The following is a 14,020-nucleotide window of genomic DNA, read 5'->3' as shown; positions in this document are numbered from 1 at the left end:
CCTGCATTTTGGGGGATCGGGGTGGAGGCGCTTTCCTTGTTCTGCAGAGTCAGCACACGCTGATTTTGGCCACTGTGCATCTTTGAAAACCCAGCCCCATGCCCTGGGGAGTGCAGAAAACGAGCCTGTGGGATCGTAAGCAAAGAAATTAATTAGTGGGGAAAACAAATCCTCCCTGAAACTGCAGGAAACCCCCTTCTCCTAGCTGGCCCCTCTGCAACTGGTCTCCCTGACACCTCCTGGCTCACCCCAGGGAGGGTCACCCCCATGCCCAGTGTGTGCCAGGGGGGCCAGGACAAGCAGGAGGCTCTTCTGTGCCATCAGAGTGATGGGACAAGTGTGACAGTCAGCAGTGATTACGGATGAGGTGGTTGCCTATGGGGATTGGGACAGGGAGGATGCTTTGGTCCTCTGTCCTGCCCCACATTCTGCTCCTTGCTTTTCCCATCTCACTTCTTTGCCCTAAAAGATCCAGTGGCATGGATCAGTGGTGCCTGTGCCTCTCCCTTTGCCATTGATGTCACCTGTTTGTCCCCACAGCCCCAAGCTTGCTTTCCCCATGGCCCAGGGAAAGCCTGAGTCTGAGCTGCAGTGGTGGAGAGGACCAAAGAGAGAACCACACAAACATTCCAGAGAGGCCTTTCCACACAGGGGGTTGTATTTAGAGATGTGTGTGTGTGTTCCTCTCAATACTTCATTTTGGTGCAGCCCATTGCAGTGTCTCAGTGCAGATTTTGTGTGGCTGGGGAAGGAAAACCTTCTCCAAGCTTTGTCCATGTCAGCCCCCAGGTGACACCTCACAAAGGGCACCGTGGCTGTCCCAGGGTCTACTGTGAGGGCAGGTAGCTAAGCCCTTAATTGCTCTGGGGGGAGATGGGGCAGTTTTGGACATAATTGGCCACTGCCCGAGGGTCAGAACAAATCACAAGGTGATCCGCATTGATCTATAAGCATGTTTATTTTTACCAGCCTGGAATGTCCCTCTCCTGGCTGGCAAACAGGGATGCATCCTCCCTTCCCCACCTGAGAACCAGCAGTGTTTTCTCTGGCAGGGACGAGCCAACAAGAAAATTTTGATGAGGGCTGGCAGGCTCCCTGCAGCCACACACTCCCCCTGGGGCGTCCCCCGGGAAGGGGCTGAGCTGCGGGATTGCTCCAAGCACGGGGAAGTGCGAGGTTGTGCACTGAGGGTTTGCAGCAGAGCATCTCACAGGCTCTCCTGCTGAAATGCAAAGGGAAAGGGGTGCAAGAAGGCCTTTCCAACACCCCCGTGGCCACGGGTACCCCCAGAGCTCTGGTCCCTGTTGTGTGGGCACGGGGCAGTGTTTGGGGTGCGCTGTTGGCTGCCCCCCCAGCTGCCTAGTGCAGGGTTCCCACCCTGCTGGCAGAGGAAAGGCAACTCCAACCACTTTCCTGCACATTTTCTTCTCCCTCAAGCCTTAGAAATCCAGGGAGGGGATTTCCCCCTTTTCCCTGTTTTGCAGCTCTGCTCTGGAGCATCCGTGGAGCATTGCCAGGAGGTGGCTTGTCCCTGCTGCCAGCAGGTGATGCCCGTGGCAGGGCCAAGGGTTTTCTGTCTCGGGAGGGAAACCCTTGCTGACGAAAAGTGCCCAATAACCAAGAACTGAAGCCACTTCGTGCAGAAATCACAGTTTCTCTTAGTTGCTCACTTTCTGCCCAGTGGACTAAAGCTGCCACTTTCTTCCAGGTTGTTCAGGAATGGCAGAGTCAGCAGGACTGGAATTTCTATGAAGAGAAAGAAAAGGGCTTGTATGTTTTTCCCCAATGTCATAATTTATTCTTTTTCTATGATGTTATATTTTATTTGTTATATTTATGAGGGAGTTTCATGTCATATTTTTTCCTCCTGGTGCCCAAGGGTCCCTCTCACTGCCCTGGGATTCAGGCTGGGTCCTGCTGGTTTCCAGTGGCTAGAGAGGTTATGGTTATTTCCAAAGGGTTGTTGCAAGGCTGTCACCTTCCCATGGCCATTACAAGGTGCTCATGGTCAGGTGACATCACTACCAGGCCACCTGGGTGCCACCTTGAGGGCCAAGGGATGTGCCCAAGGTGTCAGAGGCTCTCCCTGCTCTATTGTCCCTCCTCAGCCCTTCCCATCCCACAGTTGGTTGGGGATGCCAGGATTCCCTCTGCCATCCTGCCTTGCAAAGGGAAACTGAGGCAGGGAGTGGTGTTGGGGGAGTCAGGTGCTGTGTCCCCCTGGTGTAGGGTGCAGCTGGCCACCATGAAGCCCCAGCAGCTTTTGCACAGAGGCCCAAGTGGTGTTTTCCCCCCAACCCACCTGTGGGCCAGCCGAGGGGTGGCTGTTTGGGTGGGCAGGGAAGGGACAGGGGTCCCCACAGGGTGCCCACCCTGGTTCCTAGATTGCCACAGCCCACCAGTGTCCCCAGCCCTGGGGACAGCCAGGCCCTGCCACCTCGCTGCCTGGCACAAAGTGGGGCATTGAGGGACACAGCGGGGCTTTGTCCACCCTGTGCCTGCCGGGAAGGGGCCGGTTGCCCTCTGCAGGCTTCCCTGGCCCTGTACTGGCTCCACAGCTGCACACAGGGGAGCGGGGGGCACCCTTGGGAACTGGGGTGCCCCTGGGACATGGGGCACCCAAGGCACCAGGATCCACCTGCTACAGCCCTGAAGCCACGGGGACCCCATGGCTGTGCCCACCCGAGTGCTGTTCCCCAGTTGGGGTCATGGGGCTGGGGACAGTAGCTGTGGGATTCCTGCCAAAAAGGGGAAAGCTCCCAGTCTGGAGCCCCCAAAGATGGAAGCAGGTCTCTGGGACAGAGAACCCTTATTCCCCACTGGTCAGGGAGGTGACAGAGGGGCATCACTGCTGTCCTGGGGGGCTGGTCTCCCACACTGCCACAGTGGGCAGCTGGGACAAGCACAGACCAGTGGGCGGGGGGGGCATCCCCAGAGCCACCGAGGAGGGGGGACACCCTCACCACTCCCCCTTGCACCCAAACTTCTCATTTTCTTTTGCAAAAGCCTTTTCCCCCAAGAGCCCTGAGGGGGCCATGGGGCAGCTGTGCCCAGGCAGCCGCCGGGCACCCGGGAGCTGGCAGCCAAGGGGTGCTGGGGGGGCCGGGGGAGGGCGGGGTCCGGTCCCTTTAAGGGGGGTGGCTGTCACTCAGAGAGCCCTTTTCTTTGCTGGAGAGCGGGACAGGCACCCAGAGGGGGGAATTCAGGGCGTGGGACCGCCAGGCAGGCGAGGGCTCCGCAGACAGCACCGAAGCAGCCGAGCGGGCGGTCGGGGCAGTTCACCAAGTCCAGCACCATGGGTGAGTATGGGGTGAGGGTGGCAGCCACCCGAGGGGCTGTCACTGGGGGCCCCTGGGGACCCTATCCCTGAGCCAAGCCCTCTGAAACTTTCCTCTGGCACCAGTGAGGTCCTGGTGACCCCGGTGTGGCCATGCTGGCCATAGGAGCTGCTCAGGGGGGATGCCTTGGCGTGGCAGGGATGGCGTTTTCTTTCTTTCCCAAAGCAGTTTTCTGTCCCCCGTGTGCTCATGAGCTGTCTGTGGGGACAGATGCCATTCCCACAGCTTGTCCCACCCAAGCCCTCAGCTCATGGGTTGGAGAGATGAGAGGTCCTGCCTGGGGGTTGGCAGGAGCTGGGAGGTCCAGGCAGGGCCCTGAGACCTGTCACAGCTTGTGCCACTTGTATGCCAGCAGCCTCGGGAAAACGGAGACACTCCTTGTGCCTCAGTTTCCCTACTGATACAGCAGAGCTAATACTCACCAGCGTACCCCGGGACATTGGGGCTGCCCTGTTCCCAGGGGTGCCTTGTGCTCCTGGCACGCTGCCTCCTCCTCCTGCCTGCAGCACATTGTTTGGTGCTGGCAGCAGCTGAGCCTGTGTACAAGACTCAGGACTGTGCGGCACAAGGGCTCTTTCTCTCCTCCTTTGCCCTCCCTAGGCATCCCCAGTGCAGCTTCCCAAAGCCCAAAGGGCTGTGGCAAGAGCCTGTCGGGCACTGCTGCATCCCGGGACTCGCAGTCTCCTGGGAATGGAGCCGTTCCCTGTGCCCCAGCACAGGCACCTGCCATACCACTCCCCAGGTGGCTAAAAATAAAAGTAGGAAAGGCAGGCTTGGCCCAGCACCCCGCTGGGTGCACAGGGCCGTCCCTGTGGGTCCCAGAGAGGTTTAGGAGCAGCTCTGGCCAGGCTGAGTGAGGCCCCCCCTGGAGCTGCTTCATCCAAGGCAAACAAGAGGGAGGGGTCCCAGCACTCCCCTATAGCGCTGCCTTTGTTCCCTGTTTGCTCTTGGCATGGGGCAGCCCCTGGGGTGGCAGTGCCAGGACAATCCCCCATTGTCCTCGGTGCCACTGCGCAACCTTGCTCCCAGTGGGGAGGGGACAACGCTGCTGGCCAGGACCCCATGGCTTCCTTGTCCTCTGAGGGAGGAGATAAGCACTGTGGGATTCGTGGAGGGAGCGTGGGTTTGGCGTGGGTGCCTTCTTGGCATTCAAGGCAGAAATGCTATGGCCAGATGGGATGTGCACAGGCAGCCACTGTGCCCTGGGCAGTGGGGTGCCAAAGCCTACATCTTGGGGAAGGGGAGTAGCTTCCCTGCCCACAGCCAGGGCAGCAGGTTGTCCCAGCTTAGCTGAGGCCAAACTGATGCTCTGGACCCAGATGCCAGTAGCTGCAAACCCACCTGGCTGCCTGTCCCCAAAGCAGGCAGGGCAGTGGCTGGCTGAGCACTCCAAACCCAGCCCACTGGGAATCTGAGCTAACCCTCCTGCATGTTAGAGCCCTGATGTGCAGGAGGAGCAGGTGCCCGTGGCCCCACTGCTGAAGAAAAACATTTAGGCAATCCAAGCAGCACGCTGGCATGTGTCCTCGCTTTCCCTCCCCACACACAGCTCCTGGAGGACTAAATCTATTACACAAGTGCTGTCATTCAGGGAACTGTCACAGCTCCTCTCTATAAGCACATCTGCCCACACAAAGGGGCTGCTGCAGCCCCGGCTGCCCGCAGGGTGCCAGGCGAGGGGACAAGTGCAGCCCAGTGTGCCACCTGGAATCCTGGAGAGCTCGGGGTGCATGCTGGCTCCTGCTGGGCTGTCCCAGACTGTGCCACATTGCTGGATCTCCACTGGGGTTTGCCTCTGTGGAGGTGCTGGGCTCCCCTCCATCTCTGATGGCAAAAGAATGTTGCAGGCAGCTGGCATGGCCGCTGGGCTGTGCCGGCAGTGGGGAGCCCATTAGCAGCTTGTTTGCCAGGTCCCACTGGCATTACACTGTATCACGCTCTATTTCCATCTCATTTCTCATGGGTCTGCATGGCTGGCTCTCCTTGGCCTCTCACAGCCCCACGCTGCCATCACCCCCATCCCCAGGCACCCTTGGGTGGGCTCCTGCGTGCTACTTAAAGAGCTCTCAGGGAACCTGCTGGGTTTGGCTCCCCAGCACCATGAGGAATCATTTCTGGGCTTTCCTTTAATGTGCTTCCCTCTTCCTGCCAGGCACCCTTCTGCCCCTGAGCTTGCCTGCCCCTGAGCTGTAGGCTCCAAGCAATCCTCATCCCGGCAGTCTCGTCCCACCTCCCTTCTTTTCTCCATAGGTTTACTGGAGTGCTGTGCCAGATGTCTCATCGGGGCACCCTTTGCTTCACTGGTTGCCACTGGCTTGTGCTTCTTTGGGGTAGCGCTGTTTTGTGGCTGTGGGCACGAAGCCCTCACAGGCACTGAGCAGCTCATCGAGACCTACTTCTCCAAAAACTTCCAGGACTATGAGTATCTCATCGACATGTAAGTACCCTGCTGCAGGGCATCTCCCTCACACCGGAGCCCCTCGTGTCTTTGTCTTGTTCTTTGCCAGCACGGGGGGTCCAGCTGGGCTGGCCAGGGCAATGGTGTCACCAAGTGACATGGAGACCCCAAGCTGCCTTTGCCACGTGCCGGTGCCACAGCTCCATGGCAGGGTTCAGTGGCCACTTGTTTTCACTTCATGCCATTTTTATCTGACCCTCGCTAGGTGCCCTGGGTAGAGCTGGACCTCTGCACTGGGTAGGTATGGAGGGTATGAGGGAGTTGGTGGCAGCCTACAGCCTTGCTCGCCACAGCTTTGCCCCAGCTTGCTCCTCTTGTAGCTCCGTCCTCCGTTTCGGTCCCCCTGGGGCGGCGTGGGGAGGGGTAAGTCACGGTGGCCACGCAGGGCTGAGCTCTCCATCACCTGAACATCCCTGCCCACTCCTCTCCCTGGCAGCATCCATGGTTTTCAGTACTTCATCTATGGCACAGCCTCCTTCTTCTTCCTCTATGGATCCCTGCTGCTGGCCGAAGGCTTCTACACTACCGGCGCCGTCCGGCAAATCTTTGGGGACTACAGGACCACCATCTGCGGCAAGGGCCTCAGCGCTACGGTAACTGGGGGCCCGAAAGGGAGGGGAGCGCGAGGCCCCCAGCGAGCTCACTCGTGGCAGCGGGTGTGTCAGTGTTTGGGAAAGTGGCTAGGACATCCTGACAAGGTGATCTTAACCGGGGTTTGACACCCCTTCGCGCGCCCCAGCGGGTTCGCCACGCTCGGCGTGGCCAAAGGGCAGGAGACTGGGGCCGTCCGGGTTTTGGGGTATCCCAAAGGGAAGCGCAGCCCGGTCGCCCTCCCCCAGGCCTGCCGTGGCCCCTGGGGACCAAAGCAGCCCAAATGGCCCCGTTTAGTCAAATCGCTTCATGCTGAAGCATTGGCAGGGAGAGCCATGAGCGTCCCTGCAGTGCTTGGCAGCCCAAAGCTCTGTGGCACCTCATGCCCCTGGGATCGTCCTCTCCGCTGAGCTTGGGAACCATGACAAAGTGCTGGCAAAGGGACCTTGTGGCCTGGGGGAGCGGAGGGGCATGGTTGTGGTTCCCTCGGGGGCTGGTTGGGGTGGCACCATGGAGGGAGGGCAGGAGAGCTGCACTGACATGCCAAGGCAGTTTTGCAGCTGCCCCCCCGCAGGGACCAAACCCTGCTTGGCCGTGGCCACGGTTATCCCTCCCCCCACCGAAAGTGGCAGCCATCCTGCTGCCGCTGGTCACCCCCATGCACACGTAGCTGGGCATGGATCCGGGACTGGCACTGTCCCCATGAGCCACAGGAGCTCCCGGCTGGGGCTGCTGCCCTGTGCTGGCTGCCTGGGGACACGCTGGGTTTGGCAGAGCTGGATGCAGCAGCATCGCAGTCCCACACCTGCCCCACACCCTCCCCTGCCTGGGGAACCTCGCGCTCCCCTGTCCATGTCCCTGGACCCTCGGTAACCACGGCTCTGCCCCGGTTTGTCCTGCCCCTTGCAGTTTGTGGGCATTACCTACGTCCTGACCATCATCTGGCTCCTGGTCTTCGCCTGCTCTGCGGTGCCCGTCTACATCTATTTTAACACTTGGACCACCTGCCAGTCCATTGCCAACCCCACCAAGACCACGGCCAGCATTGGCACCCTGTGTGCCGATGCCAGGATGTACGGTGAGTGCTGGGTTCACCACCCAGGAGCTAGGGCTCAGGGCAGAGGAGAGGGGATGGAGGAGAGGACCCAGGCACAGTAGGCTGGGATAAAGCAGGGCAAGTGCTAAAGAGCCCTGAAACACCAGGGTGTGCATGACACACGTGGCTGTGGGAAGCTGAGCAAGGAAGCCAGCTGGCAGCTGTGCCCAGCTCACCTGGCTCCCACATCTCTCCAGGTGTCCTCCCCTGGAATGCTTTCCCTGGCAAGGTGTGTGGCACCAACCTGCTCTCCATCTGCAAGACCAGTGAGGTAAGTGGTTCCTGCCGTTCCATGTGTGTTGCCCTCAGTTCCCCTGGCCTGCCCAGGCAGCACATGGGACCCTGGGAGCTCACTCCTCTCTTCCCTTGCAGTTCCAGATGACTTTCCACCTCTTCATCGCAGCCTTTGTGGGGGCAGCTGCCACGCTGGTCTCACTGGTGAGTCAGTGCTCCCCTTGCCCAGCCGTTCTCATCCGCCTGGCACGGAAGTGGGGGCAAAGGACAGCAGAGGTGGTGGGCATGGATGGGACAGAGCCTGTGCTCGTGTCATTTTCTGGCACGTAAGTGCAGATGGTGAACTGAGGCCATAAGAAGGTGGAGGTGGCTGCTGGAGGGGATCTGGAGAGGCTTTAGGAGAGCTACAAGGAGATGTCCTGCTGCCAATGCACTGAATCCCCTGCCTTTCCCCAGCTCTCCTCTCGCTTTACACCGGTGAAAGGACACTGCAGTGTCCTGATGGTGCAGTGGGGCCATGGGGCTCTGCAGGGCGCTGCCCTGTTGGGGTGTGGGGCTGGGGGACACCCCCTCGATCACTCTCTTCCCACCCACAGCTCACCTTCATCATCGCCGCCACCTACAACTTCGCAGTCCTCAAGCTGATGGGCCGAGGCACCAAGTTCTAGCCCGCGCGGCGGAGCACAGACCAAGCGCCCTTCTTTTCTCTAACCCCGAGGCTTTAACACTGCAGCCACCTGACACCAGGTCTCCTGCCTTAACTCTGCCTTCGCTGATGACTCCCCTCCTCTTCCTCCCTCGCATCCATCGTGCTGAGCGTGACCAGGAAGGAGAGCTTCCCACCAATGGACACCTCTTCATGCACTTTTCTCTCTTTGCTCATCCGTAACCGGTTCGCTCTAGAGCCAAGCCCGTCAAAACCAGCCAGAGAAGAGGAGGGACTTACTCCAGTGTCCTGATTGTTGCCTAGGGATGAGCAAACGCCTTCATGCTCCTGGGAGGAAGAAATCCATGTAGGTTGCTCCGTGAGTAGCAAGAGGCTACCCAGAGAGAAAAGGAAGTTGGCCCAGTCCTGGTACCATTGCTAGAGACTCTCCTGGAGCTGTCTGCTGTCACCACCCATGGATGGAGAATAAGAGAAGGATTTTTTTTTTTCCTTAGCAGAGAGAGATGAATTTAACCTAAATTGCCTGCTGCAGCCAAGGCAAAGGGAGTTCAGGGCAAGGATCTTCCCAGTGTGGAGAAGAGAGTGCTGACCCCAATGCCGATAAAGCCCTAACCCAGCTGCCCCTATTAAAGCCTAAAGGAGTTTGGTGTCTCTGTAGACAAAGGGGTACTCTTGGCTTTACCCTCCAGGCAGCAGAGAGGCAGCAAATAGGTTTGACTGAGAGGGGACATCTCTGCAGCAAGCCCTGGGAGTGTAGAGCCAGAGCCATCCCTCCGTAGGCAGGGGGTAACCCTCAGGACCGCGTGCCCTGCCCTGCCCTGCCCTCGCCGCACGCTCTCGGCCCTTCACAATGGTGCTCTTCTCTGGGGTGATGTCTGCTTCTCTAACCTCCACTGTGCCGGAGAGCTTCCTCTGCTTCTCACCCACGTCAGATGTAACCGTCCCTCGCTCTGTCCCCTTCGTCCCCTCACCCTCTTTTCCTACAAGTCAGCACAGCTGCCTGGTGACTGCCAGGGTGGGAGGGACTGGCGGCATCTCGCTTCCAGGTGAAACCCGTGGAGGAATTGAGGAGGGAAGGAAAGGTGGTGGTTTGGGGCAGAAACACAGCCAGTCTCTGCAATCCAGATCCTTTCTGGTGCCAGGTCAGTCTTTCCCCATGGAGTGGGGCAGCAGGGCAAGGGGTTTGGTGGAGGTGGCCTCTCCTCCACGACTGTTCTCCAGCTGGAGGAAAGCCCTCTGGCTGGGTAGCATGGCTCCAGCCAGACCTGCCAAAATGCTGCTTCCAGTCCTCCCCCAACAACTGGTATTTTGATTTGCTCTTCCCTGCCTCTCCTTAATGCTAATCTTTGTGTTTATTTATTGGAGAAACTACTTTCAGTGGCAGACTGTAGCTCCATCTTGCATGGATTTCTTTTTTTTTTTTTTTCCTGTGTCTGTATTATTGTGATATATTTTTTAAGTGCTGGTTTCAGCAGGGGCAAGGATAAAGAGGCAGATCTGCTGAGCAGTGAATTTGAAAGATCCTTGCCGCCGGGAATGCTGAAATAGGTTGGCCAGGCTACCAACGCACATGGGATGGGGAGGGGGGAGATGCCAGGACGGGGTGGCAGGGTGGGGAGAAACCAGTCAAGATCTGGAAATTCACATCAACGCTATCTCTCTTGGGGTTTGCTGGGGTTTTATTTGATATCCATTTAACAAAAAATAACCAGATCCTCCTTCCCACTCTTGGCCCCAGACCCCACACACGCACACACACACGCACACACACACACAGACAAACACACGGGCAAAAAGAGTTAATCGACTGAAAGTGTTTCCTTCATTTCTGATCTAGAATTTCAACTTGTTAACAAGCAATAAAAAGGAGCAAGTTTTTAGAGACTTATCTTACAAGATGTATTTTATAAAAATTAAAGAAAATAAATTAAAATTAAGAACATTCTGAACAAGGTATACGTCTGCCTGTCCGTTTGTTGTGCTGGCTTTTCCAACCCCACCCTGTCCACAGCCAAAAAAAAAACCAAGCGGAGAAGGGGAGGCTGCAGAGGAGAAGGGCTCAGAGGAGCAGCACTTTTCAGCCCCACTGCTGGCCAGCAGTCCCTTCAGGAGTTAATCAACTCGCTCCAGTTATGAGGTTCATAACCCTGACTTCAAAATCTTTGTTCCCAGCTGGGGAGCCCTTAAAACCTCTATTTCTCTTCCAGCCACCCAGAGGAAATCTGGTGTCTTGTAGCAGCTGCTTGATTGTGTTTGGTGATGTGCTGCTGCCCTTTAATACTCAGCCCACATGGTGACAGCCTCTGTCATGTCTCCTTACGCAGCAGCTACAGCACAACCACAGCAAAATCAACCTGCACGGCTCAAGCTGCAACACGTTCGGGACAAGCGTGTCCAGAGCCACACAGAGTGTGCAATTCCCTCACTTGTAGAGAGTCTTGTGTGGAGTGGGATGGTCCTGGTTAAGCACAAGGGCACACTGGACTGTCACAGGGCCCTATGTGTCCAGCCTCTTGCTGCAGGATTGTTAACAGTGTGCTGGTGCCTGGGATGGCTGCTGCCTTTCTGCCCCGATCAGAATCATGCTGCTCTTAGGTGCATGTTTCCACAGCAGCTGCTCAAAAATTATTGATTCAGATGTTGCTTCTCTTGGAAATTCTCTCCAGGAGCTGTGCAGGGAGAGAGGCCACAGAAGGATGCTCCCAGCCCCACGCTAAGACCCCTGGACCACTCCAGTTTGCAGCAGGTCTGTCTGAAAGGCAGATTTCAGGCACATGGCTGTGTGCCCAGGAGCAGCAGAGTGGGCTGGGAGCTGTCAGGCTGATCCTTACCCACGGCCAGGACCTTCGCTGCTCTTCCTAAGTGGGACTCAAGCCCAAATCCCACCCTTCCCTCTCTCCCTTGGCTTCAGCCCCCTGCAGGCAGGCAGCAGTTTCCCATGCATCCTGGTCAGGAGAGGTTTAGCTCATGGGTTGCTGCTGCCCCAGCTCAGTGGCACAGCTGTGCCTGCACCTCAGCCTTGCCCCAGCTCACAGAAACCCGTGGGGCTGCAGCCAGCATCAACGGGGCCCTTTGTTCCCGGCGTTCCCAGATGCCACCACCCTCCTCTCCTCATGCTGAAAGGGCCCTGTGTGTACACAATCAGCCACTGGGCAGGAGCGAGCTGGGGAACAAAACACCATCTCTTTCCCCTGGCGGAGACTGGTGCCCACCCCGGCCGTGGTGAGGGCTGGGGACAGCAGTTCGAGGAGGTGTGTGAAAGCATGGCCAGGGCACCGGGCGAGTCCGGCGGCTGAAGGACACATGCAGCCTCCTCAGGTGTGCCCTTGGCTGTGCCCGGCTGCCACCCACCCTGGGCACATGGGTCCTGCCCTCACAGCTCCTTTCCTGGGCACGCAGTGCTGAGAAAAGACAGGGAATAAATAAACTCTGATTCGTACCAAAGCACATCTCTGTAAAGCCCATCAGGAGAATTCCCAGGAGGAGTCTAGTGGCTGAACTGTGGCTGCACTTTGCTCCCACAAAGGCTGGACCAGAGAAGGGGACCCTGGAGGAGGTCCCATGGGCTGCCTTGCTGGCAAAAGGGCAAGGTGACTCCCACCCCTCCATCCTGTGCCCGGCCGCTCCGGGAGATGGCCCTGCGCGCCCCTGGGAGAGGAGAGGAAAGGGGAGAGAAGGGGAGGGTGTTGGTGATGACCATGGGTCCCCAGCCCTCCTCAGGGGCGAAGGGCCGCCGGGTTGATGCTCCTGCCGGCCGCCCCCGCATCTCCCGTCCCGCGGCCCCGCATCCCCGGTCCTGCGGCTCCTCCCCGCGGCCGCCGGACGCAGCGGCGGCTGCCCAGGCAGGGGACAAGGCGGGGGCGAGCCCCTGTTCCCCCCGCGGCCCCGATCCCCCTCCCTGCCCTGCCCGGCCACCGCGCCGGCTGACAGTGCTCCCCGGGGACCCCTCCCTTGAGCCTCGGGAGCCCACCGGGACACACCAGAAACACCACCGGCGGCTCCCTCCAGAGCCTTTCTCTACAATGGGCTCGGTCCTGCACAGCTCTCAGCATGGGAACAGTACATAAAAGCTACTCTGGACATCCAGCCACAGCCATTCCTAGCCCTGACCACAGAGCACATTCCTCTGAGGCCACACAGGCAGGTACTGTCTCCTGTCTTGCCCTCTTAGCAAGGGCTTGGGCTCAGCCCTGGAAAGGTGGTGTGGGATGAGCAGGAAGGCTCAGGGAAAGGGGGCAGTGCTGGAGGCAAACCCAGGGCTGCCCTGGCTCAGCCCTGCATCCTTCCACCTGCACTGACACTTGGCAGAGGGCACAGCGGGCACAGCAGCCAGGGCAGGGCACACTCAGGTTGCTCCTCAGGGCAGCTCCCCCAGCCTGGTCCTGACTTCAGTTCAGGCAGGGAAAGGGCTGAGGGGTGAGCTGTGCCAGGCAAGCAGTCCTGCCTGCCAGAACCATGGTGTGGTACTGTCACCTCCCTGCCCTGGAGGAAGTCCTCACCTGCCACTTCTCAGGCACCCAGCTGCTTTCTCTCCATCTCTGGGTACAGTCTGGCTATACCAGGGAATTGCCTGAATACCAGGAGGGAATAGCTGGTGGGAAGTCATAGAATCATAGAATGGTAGAACTGCCTGGGTTGGAGGGGAACTTAAAGATCACCTGGTCCCAACTCCCCTGCCACAGGCAGGGACAGCTTCCACTAGACCAGGCTGCTCAGAGCTCCATCCAGGCACTTCCAGGAATGAGGCACCCACAGCTTCTCTGTTCCAGGAGTGGAACAGCCTCACCCAAACCCTGTGATGCTTCCAAGGCCAGAATCATCTCCCTCCGGATCCTGTTCACTGTCTGTTTTCAGCTCTCTTTTGAAATGGCCAAATTAAGGGGCTGGAGGCCCTCAGATACTCCAGCCCACATTTTAAAAGCATGATTTCCAAGGACTTTGGACCCTTCACTACCTCCTGGAATCATGGACAGGCAAGACCCGTGAGGAAAATAAACTAAAAGGTTCTGCCAAAAGAAACAGCAGGCACAGGCTCTGCAAACACAGAGAAAGCCTCCCAAAATAAGCAGCCATCCTGGCAGGACAGCGGACAAGAACAGTCCCCATATGCTGATTTCCTTCTTGGCATCCTATGGAAATCATGCCTTGTTACAACCCCCTGGAGCCTGAGGGATCAGTTCCAAGATCACAGGAAGAACTCAAAGGAAAGTAACCGGGCTTGCTGCTGAGAGCCCAGGCTGAGAATTTAAAATGTAGTGACAGAAGGAAGCAATGTGGAAGGTTTCTGTTATGAAAGTGTTTTCTGATACACTCTTGAAAAGAGTGCTCATTGGATTCAGCTCGTGAGTTCTACTCCTTCAGCTCCTGGTCTAGTTAGGCACACTAAGGAATAACCAACCCCTCTGATCCCTGATCCCTTAGTGACTTCTCTCTGCCAAGTGCTGTAACCAACCACATCCCTCAGGAGAACAGAATAAACCAAGCAGGTAGTCTCTTCCTGATAAAACCCAAAGGCAGGTCTCTGCTGGGATGTGCATGTCCTCCCTGGGAAGAGATGCTAGAAAAGAGCATATCCCAGCCTGGCATTAGCAGGGAGGTTTTTTTTGGTTTCTTTTTCTACAGTGTGTCTAACAGCC

At 57.9% G+C, this 14,020-nt stretch overlaps 1 protein-coding gene across 2 annotated transcripts; it reads left to right on the top strand.

Annotated features, from left to right (window-relative positions):
- Positions 1-3,164: 3,164 nt before the first annotated feature.
- Positions 3,165-10,337, top strand: PLP1 (proteolipid protein 1). Of its 2 annotated transcripts, none has more exons than XM_051788047.1 (7): positions 3,165-3,299; positions 5,589-5,775; positions 6,233-6,389; positions 7,297-7,465; positions 7,681-7,754; positions 7,856-7,921; positions 8,314-10,337. In XM_051788047.1, the coding sequence occupies exons 1-7, from the start codon at positions 3,296-3,298 to the stop codon at positions 8,383-8,385; spliced, it is 729 nt and encodes a 242-aa protein (XP_051644007.1). In that variant the 5' UTR covers positions 3,165-3,295; the 3' UTR covers positions 8,386-10,337. The 2 variants fall into 2 exon arrangements, with proteins under 2 accessions (XP_051644007.1, XP_051644000.1); XM_051788040.1 differs by having other exon boundaries at positions 6,233-6,494.
- The last annotated feature ends 3,683 nt before the right edge of the window (positions 10,338-14,020 follow it).

The sequence above is a fragment of the Manacus candei genome, unplaced genomic scaffold (genome assembly GCF_025592945.1).
Source record: "Manacus candei isolate 608988 ecotype Guabito, Panama unplaced genomic scaffold, ASM2559294v1 h1tg000003l, whole genome shotgun sequence".
In the NCBI taxonomy this organism is placed as follows: domain Eukaryota; kingdom Metazoa; phylum Chordata; class Aves; order Passeriformes; family Pipridae; genus Manacus; species Manacus candei.
This window is presented reverse-complemented; position numbering and strand designations above follow the sequence as displayed.

Excerpts from the sequence above, each read along its gene's own strand:
- PLP1 (XM_051788040.1), top strand. Across the intron at positions 5,776-6,232 it reads TATGAGTATCTCATCGACAT|CATCCATGGTTTTCAGTACT; the intron begins GTAAGTACCCTG and ends TCTCCCTGGCAG. Across the intron at positions 6,495-7,296 it reads GGCTAGGACATCCTGACAAG|TTTGTGGGCATTACCTACGT; the intron begins GTGATCTTAACC and ends TGCCCCTTGCAG.